The 12,732-nt window shown below is 33.7% G+C and overlaps 2 protein-coding genes across 2 annotated transcripts; both read right to left on the reverse strand.

Moving 5' to 3' along the window:
* Window positions 1-2,891: 2,891 nt before the first annotated feature.
* On the reverse strand, window positions 2,892-4,201 carry HELRODRAFT_82314 (hypothetical protein; the record flags this gene model as incomplete). The annotated part of the gene is made up of 3 exons (XM_009022487.1): window positions 2,892-3,030; window positions 3,307-3,377; window positions 3,998-4,201. 3 exons carry the CDS (start codon window positions 4,199-4,201, stop codon window positions 2,892-2,894), a joined length of 414 nt encoding a protein of 137 aa, XP_009020735.1.
* Window positions 4,202-5,636: 1,435 nt separating this feature from the next.
* Window positions 5,637-9,178, reverse strand: HELRODRAFT_175048 (hypothetical protein; the record flags this gene model as incomplete). The annotated part of the gene is made up of 3 exons (XM_009022488.1): window positions 5,637-5,887; window positions 6,833-6,878; window positions 9,113-9,178. The coding sequence occupies 3 exons, from the start codon at window positions 9,176-9,178 to the stop codon at window positions 5,637-5,639; spliced, it is 363 nt and encodes a 120-aa protein (XP_009020736.1).
* Window positions 9,179-12,732: the final 3,554 nt, after the last annotated feature.

The following is a 12,732-nucleotide window of genomic DNA, read 5'->3' on the forward strand; positions in this document are numbered from 1 at the left end:
AAGAAAAACATTATGTTCTGCTTGTTGTCGTCGGTTCGTCGGTAATCCGAGTGAACGAATTCGTGAGTGTCGGTTCGATATCGGTAAAAAGAACGAGCCATTTCCCGCATGCATGAGAAAACATTGCCAGGAAATATCGCAGTGAAACGTGATACAAAGAATATTTTTAAACAACAATTAGTATGAAACGTTACAAAACATTGCATGCATGTATGTGCGTATGTTGCATGCATGTATGTTGCATGCACGTGTGTGTGTGTTGCATGCATGCATGTATGTTTGTTGCATGCATGCATGCATGTATGTTGTATGCATGTATATACATACATGCATTGTTACATCGTTTCACGATGTGGTTCGAACAAAAATAAAATAACATGATAAAAACCTTCTAGAACGTCTACATTGCACATTTGAAACTATCTCAAACAAATAATTTTATTTGAAACTTCAAAGCGAGAAGAAAAACTTAAAGACAACTTAAAGGTTTCCAAATTTTATGTTTCAGAATATTGAATCAATGGCAACAAACAATAACATAAATGTGAACACAGCAATTAAGAAATACAAAACCAATGAAAAAAGTGTTGAAAATTTAATAATAGCACTACTATATTAACAACAACTCTATTAAACTTGTCTAAGAAGCCAAATGCATTTAACATAACGACAGACAAAAAAAAACCAACAACTGCAATCGCAACAACAACGGTAACCACAACAACAACAGCAGCAGCAGCAACTACAACATCAGCAGTAACAGCCACAACAACAACAGCTATAGAATGAACCAACCTGTCCTTGACCTGATGTTGACTCCAAGTGCTGTGAACTTTGACTTCTGTAGATGCTGCAAAAATCTGAAGTGATGATGATGATGATGATGATGATAATAATAATAATAATGTCAATGATGACGATGGCAATGATTATGTTGATAATGATGATGCTACTGAAAAAGATGATAAAGCTGATAGTATGGATGGCGATGATGAATAAGATAATGATAAAACTTATGATGAAAATAATGATGATGATGACGAAGACGATGATAGTATGAAGATAATGAGGATGATATAATGATGATGATAATGATGATGACATTGATAGTATGAAGATAATGATGATAAGGTTGATAATGATATGAGAATAATAGTAATGATAATAATAATAATGATGATGATGATAAACTTGAAATGAAAGAAAAGCTGCTGAACTTTTAGCAATGATACATATGACTACGAGTTTGCATAACCGTGTCAAATGTTTAATCATTTCCTAAATACCACCACCACCATCATCATCATCATCATCGTTATCATTATCATAACCAACAACATTGTTCCTTTTCCTTCGCCTCATCATCTTCATCATCATCATCATTAACAACGTTGAAAACATTAATGTTTTTTTCTTATAAAAGCAAAAATAAGTATTATTATTTTCATCAACGTCATAATTAAAGTTATTGCCATCTCGCGGTATCATCGTCACTTCAGTTTTTTGCCCGGTGTCACATTTGAAAGAGTCCAAAATGACTTTGCATTATTAATAAGATGGAGAAAAAAGAAGTGAATGAGTGAATGAATGAACAAACGAACGAACAAACGAATGAATGAATGCATGTATGAATGATCAAGTAAATATTTGGAATTGGATGAATGAATAAATAAAAGAATGAATGAACAAATGAATGTATGCCTTAATGATAACAATGAGTGAACGAACAAACGACGAGCAAACGAACGAACGAACGAATGAAAGAACAAATGATGAAAGGAAGAAATGATTTAAAAAAGTATTTTGAAGTGAAGTGAGGCGGAGGGCTTTCAAATATTTATTTGCCTGTCTTTCATAATTTACATCTTGACACTTCCACTCCATTTTTTTCAACCCTTCGTTACTGAGCGTCAAACAAGATAAGTCAGCAGCAGCAAAAGCAACAACAACAACAACAACAACAATAATAATAATAATAATAATAATAATAATGATAAAACATAAACAACAATAGCAGATACGAGCAACAATAGTAAATATGAAAAACGTTGAAAACATCTAAAATTGACAATTTAAGTTCCCATTACAAAAATGAAAACAATGATAGTAACAACAACAATAATAGTAACAACAATAACGACAATAATAACAGTGATAATAATTGTAATAATAATAATAATAACGCTGTGATAATGCTAAGCCTTACGCATATAATAAAAGAAATAAAATAAACAAAAAACAATATGAATAACAAAAATGGTAGTGACAATATATAACAACGTCAAACATTTTTATCTGATCGATGGTAGAGATAAAATCAACAGTTTTCTTCCAAGACAAACTTTATTCGGTGACAGCAATGTTGATCTCGTTAATGTAAATAAATGTTAATGTGTTTTATGTTGATGTTGTAAATAGCATCAATAATAAATAATGGGTGTACAATGTTGACGTCATTGGTGTTGTAGTTGTTAATGCTGTCGTTGCTGATGAGGTTCTGAAAATAATATAGCTAATGCAAATAGATCTTTATTGACACATAACAGTAATCATTGGAGAGAATATATTTCATTATCCTGTCCAGTTAAAATTTGGTTGAAGTAGTTATTTTAAATCTTCATCATCGTTGTTGCTGCTACTTCCCAATTATTCATAAATTAATAACTCAAATGCTGTTAAAATATACAAATTTTATTTCAAAAAATTTTGTTAACCATGTTTAACCATTTAAAAAGGTTTTCTATGGTGGAATTTGCGTGTTAATAGGTGTTTGCGAATGTAAATTAACCTACACGTCAGTGTAATGAATGATGTGAGACATAAGTGAGAGTATATTACTATTTATAATTGTAAGTGCGAGTGTTATGTATGTAGGTGTACGTTATGTTATGTTATATTATAGATTGCACACGAGTGCTTCCGTACTTACCTGCAAATGAAATCCTTCCACTGGGACCAATCTTGGCTGACGTCATCATGGCTTTGAGGTCCTCCTCCGTCAAGGTCAGACCGAGCTGTTGCATGGTGCATCTGAGAGGAATTTGTGGTATGCCGATTGGTGGCGATTTGATTGATTGATGGGACTCTCAATGAAGACGATATCTTGATAATTTTGACGTTACGTTTTGATTGATCTGATTTTTTAGCCTACATTGCATTTATTAAAATATTTTTGGAAGTAATATTTATTATGAGTGCATTAGTTAATATGTGAAACCATATTTTAAAGATTCAATAAACTCATTGACTGTTTAGTGTTAACAATAGACATAAGAGGCAAGATTGAACCAAAGAAATAACGTCAACCTCAAATCATCTGCGCTCAGAAAACCATCCTTATCTTTATCAAAGACTTGAAAGGCGTCAGCCAGTTCCTGCTTTTTGAGGGAACCAACCACCCCGGCACTGCCCACCCAAGCCCCCCCGCTATCTCCACTTTTTTCCATCCTTGACCTTGATTTCGACCCAGCAATTTGATGGTGCTTGTTCATAGCCTGGCAGAACTCCTCGAAGTTTATTGATCCGTCGCCTGAGTGTGCAGACGTTAAGGTTATTTATAAGAGCAAGTCTACACACATACATACAAATTTATGTGTGTCTTTCTACGTTGGTGTGTATGTGTGTACGTGTGTGTACGTGTGTGTACGTGTGTGTGTCTGTGTTCATAAATATAAATGTGGTTACGTGAGTGTATGGTGTTTTGTTGGTTACGGATATGCTCGGCTGACAAGGTTTATGTTACTTGAAGTGTTTTTTGTATTAAGCAAAAAAGAAAATTCTTCCCCAATAAAAAAATGATAATTTAAAAAAACTTAAAATAACCAGCTTATGAACTGAAAACAATTTAAATAAAATGATAATAATAATACAAATAATAAAATTAAAATAAATCACATTCGCAAGTCACACCACTGCCACGATAATAATAACAATAATAATAATAAATATATTAGTGATAATAATATTATTAATAGTAATAATGATAATAATAATAAACCAGCACCGATTCATTCAGTTTGTTGGCCGTCCAATCACTCAACTCACATACAACCAACCGACCGTCTAAATCAACCCTCTTTACGATTTGTTTTACATCTTTGGCTGACACTCTGATGCCCAGAGAGGCCATGGTGTCGTGTACCTCCTGCAGACTGATCAGACCATCACCATCCTTGTCAAACATCGAGAATGCTACCCTCATCGCTGATTGGTTGGTTGGTTGGTTGTTTGTTGGTTGGTTGTAGGATTGGTTGTGTGATTGGTTGGTTGTAGGATTGATTGTGTGATGTGTGATTGGTTGGTTGTGAGTTAATTGTATGATTGGTTGGCTGGTTGCAGGATTGGTTGTGTGATTGGTTGGTTGGTTGCAGGATTGGTTGTGGGATTGGTTGCAGGATTGATTGTGTGATTGGTTGGTTGGAAGCTTGGTTGTGTGATTGGTTGGGGCTTTTTTGATATGTAAGTCTTTTAAATACGTGATTAGTTGATTTGAAATTCGAAACAGAAAAATTTTCAATTCACCCATCATTTCCATTTCCACTCACTCAATCATTTCATTCATGATAGTTCTCAGACAACAAGCATCATACCTGCATTCTTAAACGATTACGTGATGAAACATTTTAAGCGTGCACGAAATTATGAATGCGGAATTAAAAAAAACAAACAAACTTCATATGATCACGTACACATACACACACACACGCACACTCACACACACACACACAGAATATTGACATATTTTTTCATAGAAAAAACTATATATGGAGAAGGGGTTACAAAAACATATGTACATTCCAAAACAACAAATGGCAAAGTTCAATTTAAAGTTACACGAACTACCAACAGCCAGCCTGACACATTTCACTTGCCGAGAATATACTGATTATTTAGTGTAATTTATGACTCTTTCCACATTGCACGTGAATTTGATGTTGTATGCGTATTTGAAATTCGTATGTGCGTCGGTAAATTTGTACGAGCGTTTGTATATTTTTGTGTTTGATCGAGAATGACCGAGCGATGGGCAAAACGCGTGTCCACAAATCAGTTACGCTCTTTGAATCCATCAATATAAAATTTTATATATGCCTATACGGCGTGTATGTGTGTGTGTGTGTGTGTGTAAGTCGGGGCGTGCGTATTTGTGAGTATTTGTGTGCATGCAAGTGTGTGGTTGCATGTTTGTGTTTGTTTTTTCCCTAGGAGATGAGAACACATTCGAATGTGCTACAATTTTTTTCAGATTTTAGAGGTCAAACCGACTCACTCCATAGATTATCGCCGGCAAAAACTTTTCCAATATTTCACCGATCTCTTTTTCAACAATATTTTAATTGCTTCTAATCTAGCTTACTGATTTCAGCGTAATCTAACCAAACACAGATGGAATAATTTAAAATAATAATTGCACAGTATAAACAAATTGTTTATTACATTTCACCACAAAACTTATTTTCTCCAAATCTTGTTTGACATTCCTGCTTCCATCCAATTCGTCTATTTAAATAGTTTTGATGTTTGCCTTATATTTTTATTTCTCTGTTTAATTTTTTTGTATTACGTATTATTCATTTGTCTCTTTATTTATTTGTTTATTCGTTTGTTTATTCACTATTATTTCTTTCACAAATGTGTTAAAGGCAAAAATATAAGTGGCAAATGTTGCTCTCACCATAGAAGGCTCCCATCGCATTGTTCAATACATTCTTCATAGATTTCTTCTTCTCGGCTGTCATCATCATTGTTATCATTTTCATTCCTGTTCCATTTTCATCATAGCACCATGATGTTTTTTTTAAATGATGTCCATTGTTTGGAACTCCTTTTAAAATTCTTATAGCACTTTTATCAAATTCTTGATGAATATCTTTTAATTTATTATTACCTTTGGGGTTATAATTTTGAAAATTTTTAAAATTCATTTTATTTCTTTTTATAAATATTTTTCATTATTAATTCCTAAAACTAAAATTTTATTATTTTAAAATCATATTCTGCCTAATTTTTTCGGAAATAATATTTTTAATAATTTAATTACTTAAATAATTGTTTATTATTAAATGTAGTAGATATAGACTAGAATCAAATTATATTTGGTTGTTTGAACGGAAATATTAATTAATCAGTAATCATTTGAAGTAGTTTTTTGTTCATTTTTTCAGTGGTGATGTTTCCTGGCAAGACTCATTTAATTAAACATTTTTAGAGGAAGTTTGTAAAAATATTCTAGAGAATTCGAGTTCAAAAATGTCAAATATTTTTATACTCAAAAAACAAACTCCAATTTAATTTATTTTAAGATTAATTAAAAATTGATTGACAAATTATTCCACTATAAAACTTTTTAGGTAACGCTTTAGTGTATAATTTAATTTCATTTGTTGCTATAGAAAATTAAAATAAACTAATTTACACAAAGTCGTATTAACAACTAAATACTAATTATTACATAATATAAATACTAACTACGTAAATAACATTTTAAACACAATAATATTTTATGATTACTTTCATTTGAGTCACAACTACACCAATTACAAATACTTCAGTTAAAGTAATTTGTATTACTACTCATCCAATTGCTCTTAAAAGCTCTAATTTTTATTATATTCAGCGTCATAATTGCCTTAGCACAATTATCATTTTTGTCATCCCATCGTCATCGTCATTATCGTCGTCCTCATCACCATCACATTCATCGCTAGTTTTAGCAAATTTTAATTTGAAATAACAACTCTTGCGTGCTGAAGTCGGAAAATTGTCAAACTGGGATTTGAGGAAGCATTTCAGTAAGTTTCAGTCGGGTTGTTGCTGACACGCAATCTCACACCTTGGATGGCTCCTACCGAGTTGACTCGCTGACACCGACCGCAGCGCTAGACGGGGAACGTGGTCAAAATTTAGTACGGCGTTGGGTGTTCTTTTTATTCTAGTACTAATAACATTGTTCTTAATGGTAATTTCAAGTAATTATTACAATTAAAGTTTTAAGAAGGATCTTTCCAAAATTTAAATTGAAAATATTCATATATTCGCCAAAGAAAAAGTTATTGCCATATCGCTTTTGAAAAATTAAGATGGCAAAAAAGTAATTCCATAAACACAAACACACACACACACTCACACCACTCACACACACACACACGCACTCACACACGCACAGCAGAACACGCACACACGTCTATGACGGACATGATGTTGAACAATAAAATAGGCAGTGCTGGGAGCGAGACAAATATTATTGACTGTCTTCAAATGCAATTAGATGTATTCGTGAGCCATTGTGATGCTGATGCTGATGATAATGATACTTATGATGGCAAGGAAAAATCCTTTTTGATGATGATGGTGATGAAAATGTGTAGGAAGAATCGTTGATGACGATGTGTGTGATGATGATGATGGTATTAATGATGATTAAAAACTCTTTAAATAAATATATATTTTTATGGTGCATATTATTTTAACAACAAAAGTATGCGTTTTTCAATTCTGTTTTTCACCGACATTCCCATTACTTATTGAGTTTTTCTTTTTCAAAAAGAGCCATAAACAACACATACCTATAGGATGAACATTATCGTCGTCTTTATCATCATGTTAATAACATAGTGAGCGCAAATTTTACTAAAACTAACTTTATCATCACCATGATTATTATCTCCAGCCCTATCATCATCGTCATCGTCGTCGTCATCATCGTCATTCTAATCATCATCGTCACCATCGCCACCATCAACATCATCGTCGTCGTCATCATCGTCGTCATCATCATCGTCACCCTCTTCATACTCACCATTATCATCATCACCATCATCAACATCACCACCATTAAAGTCATGATAGCCATTAGTAAGAGTCTTCCCCCACTAGAGTTGATAATCTCAGAGCGGCAATTGGCGAGGCCAGTGCAGAGCGTTCACGTGTTTACTTTTCATTAAGAGTAAAATTGTAAAATGAAAAACATACAGCACTAACATAGTCGTCAGTATCCCCTCTGTCTTTATCACCATCACCGTCATCACGTCGTCATCATCACAACATCAACATGATCGTGAATGAATGAGTGAATGAATGAACGAACGAACGAACGAACGAACAAACGAATGAATGAATAAAGAAATGAATAAATGATTGTTAAGCAAAAAAATAAGCGGTGGGAAAATGTGGAAATGGTTGTGAGGTAGACCAGACCGACTTTGTGGAAAAACGAAACCAGCAGCAGCAGCACGATCATGCTCCTCACATGCAATTCTTAACAACACCCGACAAATCTGCCGACGTCATCATCGGCGCTCCGTCGTGACGTCATCGCTGAACCGTTACGTAGTCATTATTATATGGTAAGGTGACCATACATTATTTTGTTGCTATTTAATGCTGTTGTTTTTAGTATTTATCTTTATAATCATTATAATACTCTATTATCGTTGCTGTTGTTGTTGTTGTTGTTATGATCAGTGTTATCATCATTATGACATCATCATGACGTCATCATTGCATTGGCACAAATATGAAGTTAAATGCGTTTCTGGTGCAACTGAACACCAACGCATCAGCAAATAACAACATAATTTAGACTGTTCGCCATTGTAAAACACCAACACATCAGCAAAGGACAAATTAACGAGAAGCAGGCAAACATTAGCAGAAGAATCTAAACGGCCCTCACTAATTTGGATTTAACTCAATTTCACCTCTCTTTACAACGTCCACCCACCCACCCACCATTCAAATGCATATAAAGTGCATATAAAAGTCCTTGCCCGCATTAAAAAAGCCGTTAATAACGTTGGATTAAAAATAGAAATCTGCAATGCATTCAGGCACCACCACAATCATGCTTTGTGTGTTTTTTTGTGTGTTTGTATGTATGTTTGTTGAATTGTTTGTTTGTTTGTCTGTCTGTCTGTCTGTCTGTCTGTCTGTCTGTTTGTTTGTTTGTTTGTTTGTTTGTTTGTTTGTTTGTGTGTATGTTTATTTGTATATTTGCTATCAGATGGTTTTCATTTTCCTGTGCAAAATGTTAATGTTACTTGATTTGCTTGAAAGATGTTTTTCTTGCAGTTGCTATTTCAGTGAAATATTTCCTAATACTTTGGTTGATAACCTTTTGCTTATTCAGAAATTCTTTGGTATAGCCGAGTTTGTCCAGACTTTGCAGGTTCATTTGCATTTTTGGTTTGTCCTTCCTGTTTTTCCTGCCTGTTTCCGCTTGGTGTGATCATGCATGTTTGGAGATGTTTACTTTTTGTTTGTTTGTGTTTTGTCATTTTCGCTTAGTTCCCATTTGTTGCGTTTTTCAGGTTTTATTACATTTGTTCGTTCGTTCATTCGTTCGTTCGTTCGTTCGTTTGCTATGGTTTATCACGTTCGTTCGTTCGTTTGCTATGGTTTATTACGTTTGTTCACTTTTGTTCTGCTTGCCTGTGCGCCTCGTCTGCTTCCTGCCAGTTAAGAAGAGGGACAATTAAATTAAGTTTCATGTCATTACAATTGTCTACTTCCGCTTATTTTTATTTGCTATCTTGTTATTGCTTTAAGTACTTGTGTGCACGCGTCTGTGTAAGTGTGTGTACGTGTGTGTAAGTGCGTGTACGTGTGTGTACGTGTGAATTTTTTGTACATGCTTTGCATATGCGTGCATCTATACTTGTTTTGTGATGGGTCCGGACACATTGAAATGTTATTGGTCGTTTCTTGTGGCAGAATGTAGTAACATGAACAATATTAACGCTTCATACTTAGTATATTGCTAGAAGAATTAATATATCAATGAGTCTTTGCGGGTATTTGCAATGCAAACTACCTGTTATAAAAAAAGACCAAAATCAGTAAACGCATTAAAATCATGAAAAGATTGCTCCGGGCGGTTAAAAAAAATTAAGCTCGATATTTCACAATGAAATCGGTTCAGTTTTTAAAGAAATGGATTTTAAGATATTTCCAGAAGTTTGACAATTTAACTGCGTAGCTATATATAAATATATATCATCATTATTGTCATCACTTTTAAAATTGCCATCATCATCATAGTTGGAAAAATTCACTGCCTCCTTCAAATTCATCAGCATTACAAAGCATCATCATTAACTCTTCAATCACCTTAATTATATTTTTTACACAATTTCTTCACCGTACGCTTCTTTTAACTAGACCCTTTCACGAAACTTGTCACGATATATTTTAATTTCAAAATTCTGGTACCTTAACCCCCAATTTATTTATCATCATCACCATCATCATCTTCATCATCATCACCATCATCATCTTCATCATCATCATCATCATCATCATCATCATCATCATCATACCATCATCATCCTGTCATCATCCTCATCATCATCATCCTGTTTTCCTTACCATCATCATCCTCCCCACCACTACAACCGTCACCATCATCATTTGCTCTGCCATCATCATCCTCCCTCATCATCATTCCCATCACCATCAGATAGAACACAACACAACCTTATAAATGGAACATTCACGCAATTTAACTTTACAGATCGCTAAAGAAACACAGAAAAAAAAAGATCAACAAAGTTATACAAAAATATAAATCAGCAAAAAAAAACGAAAAAAAAAAAATTTCTAAAAAGAATGCCGGCCGGATGGTTGGACTTAAGCTGCCCGCTATAAAACAACATTTCGGTCGTTCAACTTGAGGCTCTCGCGAGACTTATTTTAATTTTAACTGGGGGGAAGTTAAACGAAAGTTTCAAAGTAGTGCAAAATTAACGCATAAACACATTAGCAGCAGCAACAACAACAACTGCATCAACAACAACAACTGCATCAACAACAGCAACAAAAACAACAGCAACAAAACAACATTTTTTTAACGACGACAAACACATCTTCAACATTAACAAATTTTTTTAAATTTTATTCCATCCCCCTTATCATTATTCTACCTCAACTCACCGCCACAAACACCACAATTAATGCCGTCAACAACATCATCGTCATCGTCGCCATCTTCCTAACAATCATCATCATCACCATCGTCATCATCATAATCATCACCATATGAACCTTGCAAATCAGGATCTTCTTCTTCTCCCTCACAAATGCTGTATGTAGAAGGACCTTGTGCATCCCTCTTCTTGAATAATGCCTGTGTACGTGTGTGTGTATGTTTATTTGATTGTGTATGTGTGTGTGTGTGTGTGTATGTGTGTGTTTATGTGATCGTGTCTGTGTGTACGTGTGTTTATATGATCGTTTGTGTGTATATATGTGTGTGTGTGTTTATGCGATCGTGTGTGTATGTGTTTGTGTGTGTGTGTTTGTATAAATGTGTGTGTGTACGCGGGTACGTGTATTTAATTGTGTACTTGTGAATGTGTACCCGCGATTCCCGTTCCCATGCTCACCTCTACTATGTATGCTTATGTGTGCGTGCGTACGTATATATGTTAGATGCTCGTATTAATTTTATACTAAACTACATATATGTGCACGTTTAAGTGTGGTTTTAAAGTTTTTTTCCTGCTTTGAATATACGTTTGCATATTTTGCTTGTCGCCTCACGATATGATTTGCCGTAATTAGCGGAGGTTCCTATCTGAAAAGCGTGGGTTGGTTTCAGCATTTTCTGCCTTGCATTCATTATTTTACAAAATGGTGATGTGTGTATGTGTGTGTGTATTGTGTGTGTGTGTATTGTGTTGTTTGGTGTTTCAGATTGGAGGGATATGATATTTTATTCATGGATTCTTATGTAACTGTTTTGTAAAAAATTTTTTTATGTATAATGATGTTTTTAATAAGATTATATTATTCAGGTTGATACTGTCTCTATCGTGACTTTAGACCAACCAGTATTATAATATAGGCATAACAATAAAGAATAATGATGTTATATTTTTATAGTTGTAGTAACATTCTTATATTGGTTTCTCAGCACAGTGCACAACTTCACGTAACGTTTAGTTTATTTCGCAATTCTATACAGTTAATACAATTCTCTTTCTTATGGCCAGAGTTTCATACGAACTATGCAGTAAATGTATTTAACAACTACTACAATGTATTTAACAACAACTATGCAAAAATACATACCCCCTATCTTTATGTCTGCAAGCTGTTCGATGGAGTCTTGCTTTTATGATTGCATTCTCATGTCGTTTATGTTCTGCCTTTGTGGGCTATTGTTGTTTTAAAACGCCATATTCAATAACATAACTTTGTTAGTGTTTTCTTCTTTTTCTCTTTCTCTTTCTTTCTCTTTCTTTCTCTCTCTCTCTCTCTCCCTCTCTCTCTCTCTCTCTCTCTCTCTCTCTCTCTTTCTCTCTTCTTATGCTTGGTGTAAATGTATGAAAATTATAATTTCAATGTACGATTCTAATCTAGATTTTAGCAAATCAGTTTGAAAATTAATTTTTAACTCTAAAATTTGAACTTATATAAGTTGTTTGACTGAAATTTAAAAAATTTTTTTAACATTTTCGTGGCAGTAGATACTAAAGGTACAATAGTTCCCGTGACAGTTCATTCAACTTCGTGTTTGTGTTAATACACAAAATTCAAAACTGGGCCTACAAAATATGAACTTGGTTGGACATCTTTTCAAAATTAAAAAAAATTTCTTGGTGGTTATCCAAAAAATTTTTTGTAGAAAAGTTTTTTAGATAATTTGTTTCAGCCAATTTCGAAAAGCCATTCCAAGTTTATTATACCTGCTCTTTGTTTTATCTTTTTTTTTTATTGTCGTAAGAACATTTA

This window comes from Helobdella robusta (genome assembly GCF_000326865.2).
Source record: "Helobdella robusta unplaced genomic scaffold HELROscaffold_32, whole genome shotgun sequence".
Taxonomy (NCBI): domain Eukaryota; kingdom Metazoa; phylum Annelida; class Clitellata; order Rhynchobdellida; family Glossiphoniidae; genus Helobdella; species Helobdella robusta.